The sequence below is a fragment of the Glycine soja genome, chromosome 17, assembly GCF_004193775.1.
Source record: "Glycine soja cultivar W05 chromosome 17, ASM419377v2, whole genome shotgun sequence".
NCBI lineage: Eukaryota > Viridiplantae > Streptophyta > Magnoliopsida > Fabales > Fabaceae > Glycine > Glycine soja.
In genome coordinates this window covers 41,549,317-41,570,955 of record NC_041018.1, presented here as the reverse complement: position 1 = coordinate 41,570,955, position 21,639 = coordinate 41,549,317, and the positions used below count along the sequence as shown (strand labels likewise).

General features: G+C 32.0%; 3 protein-coding genes across 8 annotated transcripts; 1 reads left to right on the top strand and 2 right to left on the bottom strand.

Moving 5' to 3' along the window:
- Nucleotides 1–2,621: 2,621 nt before the first annotated feature.
- On the bottom strand, nt 2,622–3,693 carry LOC114392999 (gibberellin-regulated protein 11-like). Of its 2 annotated transcripts, none has more exons than XM_028354254.1 (3): nt 3,541–3,693; nt 3,375–3,435; nt 2,622–2,939 (listed from the first exon to the last, which is right to left on the bottom strand). In XM_028354254.1, the coding sequence occupies exons 1-3, from the start codon at nt 3,616–3,618 to the stop codon at nt 2,758–2,760; spliced, it is 321 nt and encodes a 106-aa protein (XP_028210055.1). In that variant the 5' UTR covers nt 3,619–3,693; the 3' UTR covers nt 2,622–2,757. The 2 variants fall into 2 exon arrangements, with proteins under 2 accessions (XP_028210055.1, XP_028210056.1); XM_028354255.1 differs by having other exon boundaries at nt 3,375–3,429; nt 3,541–3,685.
- A 10,512-nt stretch (nt 3,694–14,205) lies between these two features.
- LOC114393231 lies at nt 14,206–19,067 on the top strand. Of its 5 annotated transcripts, none has more exons than XM_028354506.1 (13): nt 14,206–14,670; nt 14,895–15,070; nt 15,224–15,272; nt 15,659–15,723; nt 15,863–16,082; nt 16,336–16,594; nt 16,685–16,751; nt 16,850–16,907; nt 17,033–17,090; nt 17,189–17,285; nt 17,619–17,942; nt 18,025–18,240; nt 18,501–19,067. In XM_028354506.1, exons 1-13 carry the CDS (start codon nt 14,583–14,585, stop codon nt 18,852–18,854), a joined length of 2,031 nt encoding a protein of 676 aa, XP_028210307.1. In that variant the 5' UTR covers nt 14,206–14,582; the 3' UTR covers nt 18,855–19,067. The 5 variants fall into 5 exon arrangements, with proteins under 5 accessions (XP_028210307.1, XP_028210306.1, XP_028210304.1 ...); XM_028354505.1 differs by having other exon boundaries at nt 15,659–15,732; XM_028354503.1 differs by having other exon boundaries at nt 14,207–14,667; nt 15,617–15,732.
- Nucleotides 19,068–19,374: 307 nt separating this feature from the next.
- Nucleotides 19,375–21,459, bottom strand: LOC114393233 (AP-2 complex subunit sigma-like). Its single transcript, XM_028354507.1, has 6 exons — nt 21,278–21,459; nt 21,061–21,159; nt 20,783–20,833; nt 20,451–20,624; nt 19,925–19,984; nt 19,375–19,697 (listed from the first exon to the last, which is right to left on the bottom strand). The coding sequence occupies exons 1-6, from the start codon at nt 21,278–21,280 to the stop codon at nt 19,656–19,658; spliced, it is 429 nt and encodes a 142-aa protein (XP_028210308.1). The 5' UTR covers nt 21,281–21,459; the 3' UTR covers nt 19,375–19,655.
- Nucleotides 21,460–21,639: the final 180 nt, after the last annotated feature.

Here is a 21,639-nt window from a genome sequence, read left to right as displayed (position 1 = left end):
TCCTTTAACCGTCAACGTCCAATTTCGGGGTTAAAAACTTAAATAGTCAGATTGGAAAAAAAATGAAGGACTTAATTGATGAATTAAATTATAGGAGAATCGATTTAGTGAGTTAGGATAAATAGGATGACTATTTTTGCAATTAAGCCTTTAACTAAAAATTACAACTTAGTCCTTTTGCAATATGGTTGTAAAGGAATCATAGAATACTTCAAAGTGTATAGTGGCATATACCCAAAATACTCTTATATCTAGAATGTGTTCACCAAAAACAAAGAATGCAAATACTCCTTTCTCTAATCTCATCTCAAAATTACTTTACCATGGATTCAAAATACCACAATTCCAATATTCCTACCCCTTCCAAAAACAACCAAGACAACAACAATATCTCAACCCATAATATACTCAAATCTCTTATCAAATGAATATACAAATGCAAAAAGAAGGATCGAAATGGTCTTCAAACAAAAACAAAAACACAATCATAAACAAGAAACTCACTTAATTCTCAATATGTTATTCTTAGAAAATAACTAAATTTTAGTACAATAAATTATGAAGCAAACAAAAAATAAACATTATAGAAAAATAAGAACTAAAAACCAAACAACCCAAATCTCGTTGTAGATCTCCACATGCCTAAAAAATGCAATGGTGATGACGATGGTGATTGTGTATGTGGAGCAACGTAGATCTGGGTGTTGGAGGTGACGTAGCATGGAATAGGGGTCATCTGAGGTACTTCATGCATGAATGATGTTATTCGTGTGGTGATGGTTAGAGTTGTACGCAAACTTGGAGAGGACAAAGACATGGATAAAGTTGATGTGGAACCAAACGCCACCAAAATGAATAGATCCACTCCCACCAGGCTCAAACAGTCCATATTCGCCACCTCTGAGTGGATTTGCTCGCCACCTTTGATTTTGAAGATCTAGGTTTTGTATACCAACGGATGCCTCAAGAATAGATCTGGGTGTTTTGAAAACACTAGGGTGATTTAGATGATCTTTGCATAAGGAGGACAAATCTCACAGAGGAGACGCAAAGAAGAGGAGACGGTTTGGGGATTGAGAAGAAAGGCGAATAGTGAATCAAGAGGCCCATATTTGCAATTTTTTAATGTAATCGGCTATTACCTCCGACAACAGGTATAATTGATGAACCACATGTGAAACTGTTTTTTAAGACTTCACCATAGACAACACCATTTCAATATTGTCTCAAAATTCATTTACACCCAATTTCTAAACATGCTCTTAGGGTTGGCAATGTGAGGCTTGACTGGTTGGCTTACTGGCCCTCAAAAATGGTAGGTTGAATTAGGTGACTCAACATGCAAGTCTGCATTAGTCTATCCTGTTAATCCGATGGATTAATGGTGGGACAAGTTGGCCCGTCATATATATAATTTTTTTTATAAAAAAAATGTAAATACTAACAAGTATTTTTTTAAGTTTATAGAATCATTCAAAAATCAATATATATTTATTATTGTTTTTATAAATTCAATATCTCTAATTCTGATAAGAAAATTTATATTAAAATCAAATTTAAGATAAATAGTTTATATACTTTACGTTCTTTAATTAAATTTATTTATTTAAGTTAATTTTATAAAATAAGATATTAAAATATATTTTTTTACTTTTAGTGAGCTATCCCATCAACTCACCCCTAAATGAGATCGATCAAGATTTTGAACCCACCATTAAAAGGTGGACCAACCCATCCTATCTCAATTTTGATAGATAGTGATGGGTGGGTCAAAATAAGGTAGGATAGATCGGTTTTATCTCCTATGTGTACTCAAAACTAAGCCTAAGACAAAAGAAAAGAAAAGAATGTTCACCATCAAGCAAAGTGCAAATTCTAGAGAATCCTATTTGACACAATTTCATTTCATGAAGAATAATCTCACTCCCATATGATGAAAGCATACTCTTCGCATACCATACACATCCATGACGGGATTGGGTCATTAATTGGCCCAATATTTACATTTTCAACAAGCTGGCAAAGTCTTGTATATGTAAAGAAAAATGACAAATATAAATGGCACACTACTTCTGATATAGATGTAGATGAGACTGGGATAGAGTCATGTCTATTAATTAAAAAGTCCTCAATTGAACAATCTATATTTTAAGCTAAATAGGAGACATTGATAAAAGTAGCGAAAACATTTTATTTAGATCTTTACCATTTAAGTGTAATGGATTTGAGCAACAGAGTTAATTGTAACATCTCTCAATGACTAATCGTTGTATTCAAATGGATTAGATGACTAATTATATAAAGTAAATTTTTGGTATACAGAAAATGATATGTAGTTCTAATTAATAGGATAACAGCCGTAACCAGTTGAACTTTGCTTTTTTGGGCATGGATGCAATATGCTAATTTGCAAATGAGGGGTCTCTTTTCTTGAGAGTTAATAGTTAATCCATTGAAGATCAATTCAACAATCAAAACTTGCATCTTTCGAAAGCTTGACACTCATCGATCATCATTTTTACCTTTAAGACACGAATGAAAGACGAGGAATTATTCTTTTTAAGAAAGAAATATTTCCTTTTTTAAACAAAAAAATTAAGAAATATTTATTAAAAACAAAGTAAGGTGAGAAATTTCACTTTATTAATAATTAATCATGTGCCATCTAAGATGGATACATAAAACACCCAAGCTAGTTATTACGCGCGTTTGAATTCATATATTAAAAGACAAGAGTCAATGAATGGATATAATTAATTATGGACATTTATGTTTTCCACCGTGGGTGGTCATATTTGCATAGCATGAACACTCTTCATAATGACCATAGGTACCCGAAGGCACACAATTGCACCGCTGACAGCACGTCCCACATGCTCTCTTGCACAAATTTGGTCTTGATGATAATTGACACCTCCGATTACATTCAACATCACAATCTACAATATATTACAATAATGCACCTCAATTAATAATTTCAAATTTATATATATATATATATATATATATATATATATATATATATATATATATATATATATATATATGTGTGTGTGTGTGTGTATGTATATAAACACTCGATTGTTCAAGAAAAAGACACGAAGGAATTAAGCAAACCTTATAACTTCAGATTATAGGAGGAAGGTATTTTACTTTTTGACATTTTAAAAGTTCTTTATTAATATAACTTTGTAAAATAGAATAATATGCAATTTATTATCCCTTTTAGTATAAAGCGACGGTGAAAAGTAAAGTAAGAAGAATTAAAATGATTTTTTTATAAAGTAAGATCGAGATTAAAAAAATTATTAAAATATTCAATCTATAACATAGCATCAAAGATTAACTAGAAGGTTTACTAAAGGAATTTCTACCGATCGTTGGCGGGGAAGGGCTAGGACTTGATCCCTCTACCGTGTTCTTGATTACCTGATACTTTAAAAGAAAAAAAAAAAACTATCAGCAATTCATTTTTAAGGTTTTCGGGAAGAAAAAAATATAGAGAGAGCAAAACAATTTTAACATATAATTAGGATTTACCATTGTATCTGATTCCACCAGATTCACAATGACCAGAGAAATGAGGATTGAAGCAAGGAGCGCCTTAAAGATGGCCATGACTTGAAGATGAGAATTTTGTTTCTTTCACCGGATCAAGAGGCTTTGTGACTTGTATGAATGAAGAGAAAATTGTTATATTTATAGCCCAAAATTGCATGGTAATGGGATAAATGTTGTTGCATACTTGCATTTATGGCCCACATTGAAGAATTCAATTAAATAAGCTGGGTCCCTTTTCTTTTTGTTTAAGTTTTAGATGGAAAACATGTTAAAAATTAGGGTTTATCTTTTGGTTTTTATCCATAGAAATTGAAAACATTATTAAAGGATTATAACACTCATATATCCTCCTCAATCAAATGAGCTAGCTCCAATTAATAAATTAGGATTTGTCTAATTAAGCCAAGTGACCAAGGTAAAAATGAGCTTAAACAACTTCATATTTAATGATCAATAAATTTTAGACATTTGTCATGTTTTAAATTTTACCATTAATGTAATTATTATCATATTTAATGTTTTATTCTTTCTCCAAAATTTCATGAGCTTGTTTAATTGACCCAAAGTAAAATAATCTGATGTTGAATGATGAATAGAATTTAGACAATTGTCTTATATTTTGAATTCTCTCATTAAAGTTGTGAATATCACATTTAATACATTATCTTTAATTTCTCTTTCATATCATTTATGTGCACAATTTAAAATTTATAATTATCAATTAAAGGTTAATAATTGAAATTATACTAAAACACATAAATATATGTAAATAATTATAAAATATTAAAGTATTAATAATTATTTTTAATTAATTATAAAAATATATATTCTTTATTCAATTCAGGTAATTATTTTTCATAAAAACAAATTTAGGTAAATAAAAATTAACTTTAGAAAAATAAATTTTATTTTCTTTAATTGATTGAAATATATAAAAATTAACTTTAGCTAAATAGCTCTCATTTTTATATTTAATTAAAAATACCAATTATTAATATTTTATAATTTTATTACATATATTTATGTATTTTAGTATAATTTTAATTATTAATTACTTTTAGTAATTAAAAATTACAAAGTTTTAATTTAATACAAAAATGATATGAAAGAGAAATTACAGATGATGTGTTAAATTTGATTGTTATAGCATTAATGATAAAATTCAAAATATATGACAAGTGTCTAAATTCTACTAGTCATTAAAGATGTAATTATTTAATCCTATTTTCACTTGAGGTCAATTAAAAAAATCCTGGAAATTAACGTAGGGATGGTAAAAAGATTTTTATGATCATAAATATAATTAATTTATTGAATTTTATAATAATTATTTTAAAAGTTAAATTAAATATCTTTTATTAGTTTATAGTATAAAATCTTTTATAATGAGATTATATTCTTATCAAATTCTTTTTATAAAAATACGTGTTTATTTATCAAATGATGTGAGTAGGAAAAATTGTTTTTTCTTTCACTAAAACGAGGTAAATTTGAAATGTATATCTTTTTTTATGAAAATATGTGTCAATTTATCAAAAGGTACAAGTAAAAAAGGTTATAACATTTTATAAAAGTATTTACATCTTTGAAGGTTTTTTTCCCACCAAAAAGAAAAATAATCCTCTTTGCTTACAAATTCAAACATAAAATTTAATAGATTTTACTCTCCAAATCACTTCCCTTCTTTTTTTCCTTGTCCACTATTTTTTTTTTCCCTTGTGCGTATATTGAATCTAATCTTAATATGTATTCAGAGGCACACACAAAGAGTTCGTTCTGTGAATAAATACTTATTAAGACCTGTTATTTGACCTGTGTAACTATATTATTTGGAGTGGTACCATAGTTCGTTCTGGGTATTTGGGTACTGGTACCACTGGTATATATATGCACAAAGTTTTAACCATAGTTCGTTCTGTGTATATATACTTATTATTTCCCGGAAAAAAAATAATCATTTGAGCAATTTTATAACCATCAATATGTAATTTAATTCCTTGTAAAAAAATACATGTAATTTTAATTCAATGATTTGTATAACTATATATGCGGAATCACCTACAGTATTGAGTTATTGCCGGAGTAAATAATATTCATGACATTTGAAATAGCGAAAGTGAAATGTGAGACCTATAAGAAATTTATCTCAGACATTTGAAATATCAAGTGGCTAGTTGAATAACCATTTAAAAAAAAAAGATATTGGTATAATGTTGTTTGGTTGAAAGTAGTATTAAATTTTTTGGTCAGAAATTGTAAGTGCAAATGAGATTAATATTATTTTTTCAATAAAATTTATTTTATATTTAAGAGTTAATCAAAATTTGAACTCTAATCTAAAGTTATTATTATTTATATGAACCGTTGTTATTGGTTGTTTTTTATCAGTATGAACTTTAGAGATTTAGTTTTATTTTTTTATATTTTAGATTAGAGATTTATTAAATAGTTGTATCTTTAGGGTTATCCTATGAATAACTCCTCCAGATACTAATAATGTGGGTGGCATACGCGTAAGAAGTGGCCACCTTTATCAATTCCACAACGGTTACTTACGCCTTATCGCAGGGAATGTGGAAGCTTTAGGGGGGGGATTTGAGTTTGGTAAGATTTAAGCCTCTTTTATGCTAAGGTTATTTTTCTTTTCTTAAATGCTAAGGTAAATGTTTCAGAACGTGTTTTCCGCTGAAAAATTTTCTTGGTGGCTGACAGTTTGCTTACGTTTCAGACTTTGAGTCATGTGCACATGCAGAGCAAACAGAAGCAACTATGGTTAAAATTGCTTATCAAACGTTTGGTCCCTGCCTGAATACACAACCATTCCGGTGTCTCCATAAACTCCACCACACCTTCCGCAAAAATTGCTCAAATGGTACTCCGTAAATATGTAAGAAATTATCTAATGTTTGTGATACCCTGTTAAAATTTTAAACGGAAAGGAAACCAGCAAAAACTTATTTGTATTGTTTTCACACAAACATTATTTATTACATTCATTTAGATTTTTTTTCCACCGTATTATACCCATATCATTAGTATAAAACTTAACCGCGTGTTCATCCAAGTTGACTTTGTGGGAGAAAAACTGAGTTTATCTATGCATAATACACTATTTGGAAAGGGACCAAGAATTTTAAATATAATTAAATTCTAATCAAAGATTAATCTCATAGTCAATCTAAAAGATCGAAATTTATGAGAAATACTTTGTCATATCACTAGGGATCTCAAAGCCTTAATTATGGTATACCGATAAAAAAAAATTAATAATGCAAAATATTATTCACTTGATTTGCAGTGGAAAATAAAAAAGAAAAATCATCCACTTGAAATTTTGAGTTAACAACACTACAAAGGTATTATGTTAAAAAATGTTTAATTACTCATTTAATCTTTATAATTTTCAAATTTATCTCTTTTAGTGCTTATAGTTAATAAGTGAATTTTTTAATCTCTCAAGTTTACATTTTAATTTCCAAAAAGTTTATGTCGTTAATTTTTTTTAATTTCGTTAGTTAAAAAATTTTAACAATATCTTTTGAGAATTAAAATATAAATTTCAGGAACTAAAAAATATAATTATTAACTATAAAAAGTAAAAAAGATAAATTTAAAAATTATAAAGATTAAATAAGTAATTAAACCTTTAAAAAAACTATAAAGGGATTACTTGTTTTGCATATGCTCCCGCTGATGAGAATCCAAACTAACGAAGTTAAGCGTGGAAAAGAAAGTTGAAGTCCAAAATGCGAGCGAAACAGGTCCACAGTGAAATGAGGCCCGGCTTGTAGGTTGATGCATGTATACTTTGGAGGAATTTACTTAATGCACCCCATTGTTATTTGGTGCAGCCCATTATTAAAAATTATGACCCCAAACAGACGTAAATTCCGTGCTCCCAAGCAAACAAATAGGTGCATTAAGTAATTGTCTACTTTGGACCAGCCAGATCTCATTTTTTGTATCATTTTGCATGTTGATCCAAATATCCAACTTATGAAGTTTCAAAGTAAACGGGGCCCAAATTAAAGGATCTGACAACCAATACGAGTAAAATTAAGATATATTAAATATGAGTAAAACTCACATTATTTAATTAGTGTTTCATAAATTTTATTTAATAAAAATGATGATGTAGCAAAAAATACATTAAGGACTAGTTTTTAACCTATTGCAGCTCAATAAGAGTTTATGAGAAAGCGTGGATTGAGGATTATCCTATGCCGATATGCTCTTATATCTTATTAGTAAAAATGTTCCTGAATTGTTATATAACTTTCAACTATAGTAGACTTCTAGTTTAATTACTCATGTGGAGTTTGAGTTTGAACATGCATTTGTCTTACATATTTAGAAAGATAGTTTTGTTGCTGTTGTTTATAATGATTCAGTTTGACTTGATTAAAATTGTCTCTCATAAAAAATGTTGTGGTTTGTATGAAAATAAAAATAATTCTAATTCTCTCCTAAAAAAACCTTTAAGTTGTTTTTGAGAACGAAGAAGAGAAGTAGCCCCGAAGAGAAGAGAGAGGTATGGAAATTACAAATTTCAATGTATTTATTTCACCAACTAATGCCCTATGCCCTTGTGAGGTTACCGTTTTGTGTCTCTGTTGGTATTTTTATTCAATTTTTTTTTATACTTATATTATAACTTTAATTCAAAAAAGGAGGAAAAGAAATAAAGGATGAAGAAATACTGTTACAGCTAAAGAGGAAAAAGAAAAGAAAAGAAAAGCAGAGTTGCACGTGGTTGTGAAGCATCGAGAGTGGCACCATGATTGAATGGCTACGTAGCTTATTACTATCAATCTCACTGACAAGAAATGCAGTGTGTTTGGGTACACACTTTCACTAAAAATAAGCGCAGAGGTTACAGTTGCAGGTGTGCATAGACAAACCAAACACGGAAGGAAGATAAGAAATACTTTTCATGTTGCATGCATAGATTCCTCAAATCCATTGTCGCTTCTGTTCTTTTGGCAACATTAGCTATCTAATTTATTTTGACAAGAAAACTATAAAAAGAAAACAAAATCAATAGCTTTTGACTCATCAGATCATAATAAATATATGTACGTCGATGAATTTGTTTTCTTTTTCTTCTTCTGGGACAATAATCATCAAACAATAAATATCATCCATGAAAAATACCACAGAAATAGAGAAAAAGGTGAAAATTAAAATAAAATAAAATGAATGGTTAAAACTCACATTGTTCGACAACGATGAAATATCAAAGGAAGAAATATAAAAAGTTGTGGTTTCACATTAAAAAAAAAAAAACATTGTTGATGAGAGGGGAAATAGGGTAAAATTTGTTACCATAAGTGTTAAGATACCCTTGATATTGTGCCTCCCAATCCCATGATAATCGATTTTTGTCCCAAGATAATAGATTTTTTTTACATTAAGTGTGTTGAGATCGGTAATGAGTTGAGCTAATCATGACTTTGAAAGTAAAACAAATATAATTTTAAGGACCCAATGTAAAAAAAATTTCCAAAACCTATAAAGTAAAATAACTTTTTTTTTACTGAATAAGTAAAATAACCTTTATATACCATAAAAAAACCTTTATAATATAAGTATAAAACCATTCGGTTGTTCTGAACAAAACGGAGTTTCCTTTAAAATTTGTAGTTTACGTGTGAACTTTGGACGGTGATCCAACGGATACAACTAAACGATCGAGGAGAACCGTTGATTTCTTTGAGCAGGATAATTAAAATAAACAGCGTATACATATATGTTTGGTTCAAAACAATTAATAATTAGAGCAAATTATATTTGTATATCATGTGTTGGACTTATTTGACTCAAGACTATATATGTTGAAATGCATCATCACTTTTGTTCCCCCAAGCCAACACAGTTAAACGGAGGGTGCTAAGTTTTAGTGAAATGTCCAAAATAGCCTTCAGATTGGAATCGACACAATAAAAAACACAAGGAAACTCACGGATATGAACTTTTATTCATACCACCCAATCAAGAATAACATGGTTTGGTGTGTGCACCGAGAAGCCTTGCGGCGGAGGATTCAATGTTTTGCGGTGTTTGTTTCAAACGGGCTTTAGGGTGGCCAACCAATGTTATCAAAATCGGATAGAAATAGTAAGATCTAATATATATATATATATATATATATATATATTAAAAAATAATGTAACTAATATAATTTGATAATATTATTATAGTATAAACACATAATATTATTATTATCTTTAATACAGTATAAACTATAAAAAGTGGGACGATATTAAGAATAATATATGTTATAATTTATAATTTATTATATATTTTATTCAAAAAATTCATGTTGGTTTAATGATTAACGAACTTTCAAAGCACTCTAAGATCTTGGATTCAAGTTTTCTTAAGTTCCTTTTTGAAAAATTCATCTGTAAAATAATATATATATTAAATTTGTTAAAGAGTATAACAACTATTGTGTCTTGCTTCAGTTGTTGGTGAGTTGTGGAGCCTAGGTCTTGTGTTTGAACTTGGGTTGGTTACTATTTCCTTTTTTTTTTTCTATAGGATTTTAGTTAGCAACCCGTAAACAAAGCAACCCGGCCTGGGATAGAAATGGGTCCAATCCACCAATTTTAGTTGATCGGCCGGGGCAGACCGAGTTTAATAACTATGTGATGAAGGTGAACAGTTGATAATTTTATTTTCATCTTTTTTTTATTAGTTTTTATTTATTTATTTCAACATAAATGTAGACAAGGGCAATTTGGTCAGGATGTTTCATTAAAACATGCATGTCACGGCACATGACCACTTTAAGTTAACAAAATCAAGAATCTCGTGGTGCAGGGGTGTCAGTGTAATAGAATAACAAAAATTTAGAGAAATTTCTGGAGGGGTAAAATAATAAGGAATGCCTAATGTAATTAGTTTTAAATATAAGAGAAACCAGTATGATTTACTCTAATAATTATTTTCCATACTTTCTTTTTATAAATTATCACAGTTTAGTAAAAACAGTTGCTAATGGACCTATCAATAATACTCCAAAATTATTTTCAATTTTAATTAATTCAACGAAATTGAGTGAGTTTGTTTCAGGAAAAAAATGGAAGGCAAACGACTCATGAAGGAGACTCTATAAGTGTATGTTAGCGATGCGCTTTTAGGGTTATGTGAGAAAGGAAAACGAAAATGTCAAAGCGAGTCTATGTGAGTGTCATGATGGACATAAAACGCAAAGGAAATACACAAAACAACATAAATATATAAGTAACTTCAACATTTGAAAAATAATAAAAATTGATAATATATATATTTGGTTTGGTTCAGGTTGGTTCAGATTTAAAAATTTTCAATTTGATAAATGAATCAATTGTCATCGATTTTAATTGGTTTGGTTCGGGTTGGACCCAAATTAGGAAAAAATCCAAACCAATTTAATTGATTTGATTTGAATGGTCAGATTGATCTAGATCGATGAACACCTATACTTTGTGCACCAAGAGAAATTGCACCTAGAAAGTTAACTTCTCACTTATTGCATTTCTTTTCGTTTAACAATACTAAGAATATGATTGATACGCCAACTTTCCAGTATTGGCAATTTCTTATGGTTTTTCAATACTAGAAAATATAAGATGTTTTTAAATTATCGAAAAAATTATTAGAAATTGTCAATATTGGAAAGTCAACATGGCCAAAGTTGACTTCTCGAAGTTGTTAAACAAAAAAATAAATTAATGCGAGTGTGAAATCAGGTTTTGGGTACGAGCTATCTTAAAAAAAGTATATTTTAGTAAATAATAACAATGAGAAATTTAGTGTGACATGGTTGACAGATAACATTGTTCCTTAAGTATGTGATCATGAGTTTGATGCCTGACTTGTGCGCATGAAAAAACATTTGTTAGAAAATGTCAACCTCTTAAATGGATCTCAGTAACTCGATGATTAGTCATTAACTTTTTGTTGGGGATATCTTGGTTCAAACAAAAAAAAAAACAACAAGAACTTTGGTAATTAATTTTTTTAATGATTAAAAAAACAGCAAAGTGCACAAATATATAAGTAACTTCAACATTTGAAAAATAATAAAAATTGATAATATATATATTTGGTTTGGTTCAAATTAAAAATTTTCAATTTGATAAATGAATCAATTGTCATCGATTTTAATTGGTTTGGTTCGGGTCCAACCCGAATTAGGAAAAAATCCAAACCAATTTAATTGATTTGATTTGAATCGGCAGAGTGATCCAGATCGATGAACACTCATACTTTGTTCACCAAGAGAAATTGCACCTAGAAAGTTAACTTCTCACTTATTGCATTTCTTTCCGTTTAACAATACTAAGAATATGATTGATACACCAACTTTCTAGTATTGACAATTTCTTATGGTTTTTCATTACTAGAAAATATAAGATGTTTTTAAATTATCATAAAAATTATTAGAACTTGTCAATATTGGAAAGTCAACATGGCCAAAGTTGACTTCTCGAAGTTGTTAAACAAAAAAATAAATTAATGCGAGTGTGAAGTCAGGTTTTGGATACGAGCTATCTTAAAAAAAGTGTATTTTAGAAAATAAAAACAACGAGAAATTTAGTGTGACATGATTGACAAATAACATTATTCCTTAAGTATGTGGTCATGAGTTTGATGCCTGACTCGTGCGCATAAAAAAACATTTGTTAGAAAATCTCAACCTCTTAAATGGATCTCAGTAACTCGATGATTAGTCATTAACCTTTTGTTGGGGATATCTTGGTTCAAACAAAAAAAAAACAACAAGAACTTTGGCAATTAATTTTTTTAATGATTAAAAAAACAGCAAAGTGCACTATGAAAAAGAAAAACCAAATCCAAATTTCAAAGACTAATAAGAATATGTTGAGAGGACTTAGGTACCACCTTGTGAAATACTTAAAAAGGAAGAATCTTTATCTCTGCAATTGATGTAAGTGCCACTTCTCAACTTAACCCAAAACCTCCTTACTTTTGAAAGGAATCATTTCTTACAAAAATACTATATCATATGGGTACTCAGCTAAGTCGAACACCCAAAAATATCCCTCACAATACCTTTAAAATATTGAAGCATCCATAATAAGGGCATATGACTCTAAGGTATTCGATCTAGCCAAATACTTGAGTACTTTCATCACCTAACAAACAAAGGGTGACCTTTTCATATTCAAGTATTTGGCCTAGTCAAACACTTGAGTACCTTCATCACCTAATCAACAAAGGTTCTATTTCTATATTCAGGTATTTGGTCTAATCAACAAAGGTGATATTTCCATGTTAAGGTATTCGGTTAGGGACTTCTGTCACCTGATCGACAAGGATGATATTTCCATGTTCGACCTAATCGAATACTTGAGTACTTCTATCACCTAATCAACAAAAGCGATCTACCCATATTTAGGCATTTAGTCAGGCCAAATACTTGGATATCTCGATGGCGACCTACAAAAGACATCCTGTTATACTCAGGTACTCAACCTGATCGAGTACCCAGTAGTTTTCATCATCTACCTCACAAATTACCAAGATTATCTTAATGACGATCGTTAGAGATGTCTTAACCCCTTAATGGTGATTAGGGACACATAACTTAATAAGGTAATGAATATCTGAATATCTCGATGGCAACCTACAAAAGAAATTTTGTTATACTAACGTACTCGACCTGACCGAGTACCTGAGTAGTGTTCATCATCTACCTCAAAAATTACCAAGATTATCTTAGTGATGATCGATAGAGCTGTCTTAATACCTTAATGGTGATTAGGGACACATAACATAATAAGGTAATGAATACTTGGATATCTCGATAGCAACCTACAAAAGACATTTTGTTATCCTTACATACTCAACCTGACCGAGTACTTGAGTAGTTTTCATCATCTACCTCAAAAAGTACCTAGATTATCTTAATGACAATCATTAGAGCTATCTTAATCCCTTAATAGGGACACATAACTTAATAAGGTAATGAATGCTTTGATATATCGATGACAACTTACAAAAAAAATCCTATTATACTCAGGTACTTGACCTGACCGAGTATCTGAATAGTTTTCATCATCTACCTCACAAATTATCAAGATTATATTGATGATGATCGTTAGAGTTGTCTTAAACACTTAATGGTGATCAATGACACATAACTTAATAAGGTAATGAGGTACAAAAGCCCATGAATCCAAGACTCACTAAGGTATTTATAAATAATTATGAGAATCTTGAGATAAGACATTGTTCATATTCATTTAATACTCTCATTTATTGTTCTCAACCAAAATCTTACTTGAGCATTATTATACCTTTTGTTAGTACCACATCCCTCAACTTGCCAAATAGTAGATAGTGAAGAAAGAAACCGCCCTGAGTAAGAGATAAAAGGAGAAGAGTCACCTATCATCCCCATGTAAAAAGAGAAAAAACACTTGTCTACCTGTGCAATAACAATCACACTTTTGAATCTTGTATTTCTCTTTTCTCTATTCCACCCTTTTACTCAAAGACTTGCTTTAAAACAAACACAATTTTTTCTTCTTCTTTATTTAAATCATTAATGTTCTCTTTACGAGCCTGGCTTATAATTTCCAAGGTCATAAAACCATAGTGAGTGCATGAAATTGAATGGCCCAAATAGTATCTGTGAGTGGGTAATAATTACTCTCAATTTCCCTTGTACCTCCCTTTATTGCTCGTTAGATCTTTTACACCACTCTCCTCACTTTTGGGTCTATTTGCTCGCTGTTCGAACCTGATTCTCTGAACACGAGGAGGCAGAGGCACCAATTGCAATTTTACTTTCTTTTTATTTTATTTTCCATACTGTGTGTAGTAACCGTACAATCTCATTCTCAAATCTCACTCGCTTTTTGTCTCTCTAAACACTCAAACACTGCTTCACTTCCACTTCAACTTCATCTTCACAGGAGAGAAACAAACCAACACGTTGAAGTGAAGCTTCTCTTATTGTTATTGTTATTTTGACTTTATTTGTTATGAGTTAGTAGAAGAGAGAAATGGACAAGGCTCCAACAAAAGTGAGGCGTGGAAGCAGTGCGTTCTCAAACGCCAACAAGCGACGACACAAACACAAACTCTTCGGTGGTAGTAAATTACACAACACCAAACCTTTTCCTGCGCTAAAAGACAAAAACCTATTTTATGCTTCTTGTCGTTATTCCTGTCTTTTCTTTTTTTTTCTTCCTTTGTTTTAAGCAAGCATTCCCGATAACGAAGAGTTTTTGCAGATAACGCAGTTTCCCCTTCCCTTTGTTAGTTGTTACCTATATCTGAGCTTTTAGTTTTTGTTTTCGCTTTGTGAGGGATAGTTTTGAGCCGTGGGGACCTTCGATTCTCGAAGAAGGAAAAGGTGAGAAGCTTGAGTGCGGTCGGAACGCCGTCGTCGACCTTCCAAATGGCTTGTATTAATGTCTCTGAACAGCAAACACATGAACCTTCTTCGACCGTCATCGCCACCACCAACAGATTCAAGCTTCATAAGAATGTATGTTTAATTAATGGAACCTGCAACCTCTCCTCCCTTCCCTTTTTCTCTTTACCACTAGATAAACTTTATATCTCCCATTATTATATCGACCTTTTTCTCACCATTATGAGTTTGTTGCCTTCTCTTTCTCTCCTTTCAATGATTTCACAGTTTTTGAATAACTGCAACGGTGCCTCTGTTCCACGGAAGCTACGTTCAGGTGCGTGCCTTTCAAATTCCAAATCCAAGCCTTTAAATGTTGTTATGCATAATATGCACTTTCCTTTGTATTTTCTCTTTTGATGTTGATTTTGGATTAGAGTTGAAGCAATATGTGAGAAATCTTTTTTTTCCCCTCCTTTTCTTTCTTTGTTGTAATAATTGGACTACCGGATTCTGTTTTGATATATGTTTTTTTTAATTATTGTAATATATTTTACTTTCACTTAAATATTAATTTACTATAATTGACCAAGTAGTTTTCTTCTTATGTAACTGGAAAAAAAAAAGATAATGTTTGCTAAAAATATTATGATTTTGTTTTTCTATTTTTAAATTGTATAGTGACGAAAAAACGGGGTCGCGAATCCATGTTACTTGATTCAGAAAAGTTGAAGCATACGATGCATGGAATAGAATCTCTCAAAAAGGAAAGTCTAAAGAAGTCCAAAGTGAGTGTTGTAAGTAAGACATATATCTGTGGGCTGTGTTTGCCGGTTTCAAAACTTGACCCTTTTGCTTGGTTGGTTTTCTAAGCATTTTTTTTCTGTTTCTAATTCAACTTTTGCTTGGAATTTTATGCTTTTGCAGAAACAAGGAATGTGGCGTGACTGTTCCCCTAGAGAAGGAGCTTCTGGGCCCATCACAAAAGATGAGCAAGAGGTTGCGGAGACTCTCTATGCCTTGGCTGGAATGTTCCCTCACAATGCCTCCAATCATAATAGTACGGATTTAGATGGCAAATTTTTGCCAGATAATTCATCAGTTTTGCAAGACTTGGAGGATAATGCGAGTGCTGCTGCTCTTCAAGGTTATTTATTCATTCTCAATTCTCACCCTTATCTGGGATACATGTCTTAGTTATTATTACCTCTAGTCCTATTTATAAGAAACAAGTTGTAGTCTAAAATACACTATATTTGAGTCACATGTATCTTTTACAATAGACAATCTTATTATATTTGAGTAGGATTATTAAGAGCGACAAAGTTATCTTAGTTATTAACTTATTCTTTTTCATTCTCTTTATTATTATTATTATTATTATTTTTATTTTGCCATAGATTCTATTCTAGCCTCAGCAACTGCTCCTGTTGCAAGTCCTAGTTATCATGAAAGTTCAGCTGGAGAAGCTTCAAAAATCAGTTGGTTGAATGAAGCTGTTGGTCAAAAACAACCTGATTTGCCTGAGAGTGCAACGCTCTTGATGCCATCTCATAGCACTTCTCTAACAATAAATCTTCAGACCATGCCTGTGGCGGCTAAGCGTGAAAATAGCAACAAAGTTGCATTGCATGACTCTGAGTTATGTCTAGCAATGGGGTGGGTCATTTTTTTTGTTGCAATCTGAAATATCTATGCTTTTCAACCGTTCTTTGTGTATATTTTACATGTTTTCTCATGACATTGCAGATTAAATATGCCCAAACTATCACGGATTTCTCAAGTTGAGAGGAAAACAGATGTGGCGTTTGAGGCGGTGAGCATTTCAACTATTACACAGATTGTAGTGTGGTTCTACCAAAACTTGTTGTGAGCTAGTGCTGCTCTTATTGGTTTTATTGGATTGCATTTCAGGTAAGAGACGTTGATTGTAAGCAACAACAGCATTTGATCAAGGAACAAAAAGGAAATGGTATACTTCCCTAAAAGATCAAAATGTCCTTTTTTTATAGTGTTGATTTCTCATTTCCGGGACTCAAGTATAGGCTAAAGATTTTTACATCAATTTGGCTGATTCTTAACTTCTTTTACTTGAAGGCCTTGCATTATGGCCAGGCTTGTCTCCAGTGGCACCAGCAGGCCAGGCTTATCTGCAGTAAATTTCTTTCACTTTACATTTTCAACCTGTTTAGTGGCTTGATTTCAATCCTTCTTGTTCTGTTTGTCCAAACCTGATGAATTTTTCTCCCCAAGGTCTTCTGCTACTAAGGCTCCTGATTGGCTGGAAGCTGCAATCCGTGCCTCGAAAATGGATTCAATGGAAACTTCAACTTGTTCTTCTAGGGGGAGTGTAAGGACTAACAAATCTATTATTACTGCTGTTTTTGTGTGACTTAGAGTTAACCGTGTAAGGGCCGACCCAACAGAAACTAAGACCTAAAGTAAAAATTGAGAGACTTTTTATTCTATTTTAAAGAAAAGAGTGATATGTGGGGCCTTTTAGTCAACATAAGTGACCTTTTTTGCTTTAAAAAACTAATAGCAAATGTTGGTAGGCCTAATGCTCAAGCTTTAGTTGCTTTACCCTTGGACTGACCTGCCTCTATTATGTTAAAATCTCTTGATCCTAAATGTACACTCCTCTCATACAGCTATTTATTGTTGTCAATGAATAACCGTGCAGATCTTTATTCCTAAAAGATCATGGAAGAAGTGTGCAGCTCATGTTCACATCAGTCATATAATCAAGAGTCTAGAGGTGCCAAAAACACAGGTTTTCAAAGAAACTGAGTTTTTTGAATGTCATCAAATGAGAGAACATGAAGGACCAAAGCGTGGAGTTCTTTTAAAAGTACACAGCTCAAACGAAATGAAAAATGGAATCACTTCTACTGTGAGGAATCCACATGAAAGTAAGAATATTATTCTTCGGCAGCAATGCCATTATCGAAACATATCACAGGCTGCTCCAACACCTGTGGTACAGTATGGCCATCAAAAGCAGCAAGTAAGATTAAGGTTAATTTTGGTAAATATGCCACACCTTGCACCATTTTCCTCATGCTCTAATGACTATCCTTATTGTGCAGAATTTCAACTTCTTGTCCTTGTCAGCAGGAAGTAATGGGTTAAAGCTCGAAAATAATTATAATAAAATAGGAAGTATGTTGGAACCATTATCAAAATTGCAAGTGCCTTATTTACAGTCACTAGCACCTCTGCATGGGGGCATACCAATTCCTGCTGTTCAGAGACAGTATGCCTCAACTTCTTACCTTGATCAGCTTTCTGTTGCAGGACCAGAGGTATTAGATCTCTCTTTGTGGCAAGAGCACTATTATTAAGTATTAATCAAATAAAATGGGCTCCAAAATCTAGGGTCCAACTTTGGTAAAAATTAGCTTAATGTGATTATCTTTTTAACCATATGAAATGAGGTGGTGGCTATAGTTTATTGCTAATAATGAATTGAACAAACTAACGTGCAATTTAATATCCTCATAAATATGCCACCCTTATCGTCATACTACTAATATTGTTCCGCAATGCTTTTAATTGACTGCAGGTTCGGTTGCAGCAACCTCGTTATTTTGGTAACCCGTTATACGGAACTCATTATGGTTCAACAGTCTCACATAAACAACAAGAGCACCAAAGCTTCTGGGGGGTGCAACAAGCAGAACAAGGTAGGTCTACAGTAAATTTCAATATTTTGAGGACTCAATATCCTAATTGGCAAAGTGGAAGGCATGACTCTTCTGCATTGAGTCCATGTGCCCAAGCCATCCTTCCTTGTTCCCCTGCATCACAAGAAATATTTGGATCCAAGATCACTTCAATCTCTGGGCAACAGAAGCAGCTACTTGCCCCCTTCCAAGACAAATGGACTAGACCTTCGTCATCTCCCTTCATTATGTGAAGAAATTAGAGTCACTGCATATGCGATTGTAAAGTGATGAGCAACCTGAAAACGATTCAGTTATTTTATACTTCTACACATCCAGCTTTTAGGGTATGTTTGTTTTCGAGGAAAGAAATAATATACAAGAGGAATTTTATACTTTATTTTGTGGGATCCACACTTCTTACATTCTACTTTAAATAAATAAATCTTCTATTTCTCTTTTCTTTATTTTTCTCATCTAAACCAAACAAACCCTTAGAGTTGCGCCTTTCACATCAAAAGTAGCACAGAACTTGCAAGCTGCTATAGGAGATTGCTCTAGTGAAATTGCGAGGAAAAAACAAATGTTAACACTGTAGCAAGACCTGCAACTTGAAACTATCACGAAAAAAATATTTTCATTTCACAGGACACCTAGCACTCATCTAACTGAAATGAAACATATACAACACTTGTTCACTAGTAGGTCATTTGTACCATCAAAATTAATCGTTTTGCATTGCTTATATACTACAATCATCCAATTACATTTCCATTAAGTGTTTTACTAACAACCAAGAAGAGCAAATAAATTTATAAAAAGTGAAACAAAACAGAGACAGTAACAGAAAGGCTACTGAAAACCCTGATTTTATAAATGTCTTACAAATATAAACATAAGCCGAATAAGAAGCGAAGGTAAAGGGCATTGAATACATGGCTCAACGGAAAAGATTTTCAAAATTCTGTATCACAATTGAAATACAAGAATTAAGCCAAGGGCATGAGTAAGTCATCGAAATCTCCAAATTGATATGACTGCTGAAAAGTAATTTTTCATTCTAGTTTTTCAAGTTCCCCCATTCTCTCAATGATAGCCTGCAAGCACAAAAATAGATTTGTTATTTGAGGTTTGCTATGCCCTAAAATTTAGCTCAAATAAATTTACACCCAGGACACAATTGTCAGAAGTAGAGAAAAAATGCTGGAAGAAGCTACCGAAGTAGGCAACTACGCCTGGAATCATAGTGTAACTACACAGCTTAAATCTTACACTAGCAAGTAGCAGCATGCAAAGTGCTTAGTAACTCCAAAAGAATGCATACCTTCTTGCTTGTTTCTTGCAGTTCACCCGCTAGAATGAATTCATCAAGTATAAGATAGACCTTGAAGACATATAGGTAAACTAAATGAGTAAGGAAACATTAAAAGAAATAGTAATAATAATCTTAAGAAAGAGGATTACGATCATGAACTTCACTTGGAAACAAAAAAAAAAAAAAAACAGCAAAACTTATGTGTTATAGATTAGACATACATACATCCATTGGAGGATGTTAAATTGTTAATGTATACAGTGGATGGGATTCATATTGATCAGTGTAGCTAAATAAGTGGCAACAAAACTGAAATTTTCCAGCTAAAGAAACAATCTAGCATATTGATTAGTTCAGGCTATGGTTTGTCAACATTCTACTATAATAATCTCATGACTAAATGCAGCAAAAATCAAGATCAGTACAATGGTACATCAACATCAACATCAACATCAACAATCCCATGATTATTTGATGGTAAAATGCAAGAAACAAACAAACACGGTATAGGAACAAGAAGAGAGAATTAACAAACCTTGTGGAAGTTAAAAACCAAATCGAGCTCACAGACATTGCTGAAGAAGTGATCCAATATTTCCACAAACAAATGGATGCACTCTAAATACGCCAACTCATTATCAGTGATATCAACACAGAGTGAGAAAAATAACCCAGCATATCGCCTGTATATTATCTTGTGCGTACGAAACTGCAAGACAAGTTACCAACAAATCAATTGTTATAACAATTTAGACAACCTAAGAGCAACAAAAGCAGAACCTCATAGAACATTCATGACAGAATTAATGCAATTACAACTTCGTGAAAGCAAAGGAAGAAGGAGAAAATGGTGGAGAGAGCACTGACCTCGACGAAATTTGTGTATTTAGGGTCTCTGTTTACGACGAGCCGATGAACCTGCGAAATTGAGGAAAATTAGGTTAAGGCGTTTATTTTTTATCGGCAAATGTTAGTTGTTAATACTGTTAGTTTTTTGTTTGTTAGCAGGGGATTGGAACCCGCGACCTCTCCCCCTTTCCTTCTCCTTTCATCACTAAACCAACATTATATCTCCAAAATTAGGTTAAGGTGCTGTTGTGTGTGAAGAAGAAGTGAAATCGTGGGAAGGAAGACGAAATTGTTACCTCGTATTCGACCTTGTGCTTCTCGGAGTCCTCGAGAGGAACGTAGTATTTGGCAAGACGGGTCTTGCCCTGCCTGTTCTGCAACAGAATGAATCGGATCTGCGAATGCGGAAAAGAGGAAAACGAATTTTAGAATGGAAAAAAGAAATATTGGAACGAAGAGATTATTATTGTAATTATGGAGCGAAAGAGGGAATAGAATGATGAACGAAGGAACCATTTGCAACGATGGGATTGGGATTGGAGAGGTGAATTTTTCCGATCTGAGCTTCTTCTTCAATGGCAACTCAAAGAGATGATGATCCTACCAACGACTTTACTTTCAAGTTTCAACATCTCTGTTTTCTTTTTTATTTTTAATTTAATTTTCTTTTTGCGCTGCAGCTTTGCTAGCGTGTAATGACGCACGCAGACGAGCCAAAGGCCGGTTATAACTTCACTTTCATCCAACTTTTAACATTTAACATTTAAATCAGCCTTAATTATCGATTTGTTCTTTAAAATTATTTTAGTTTGTTCACTTTGATTCTCAGATTTTTAAATTGTTGAATTTGAGTCTTAAGTCATCAAAGATAAATT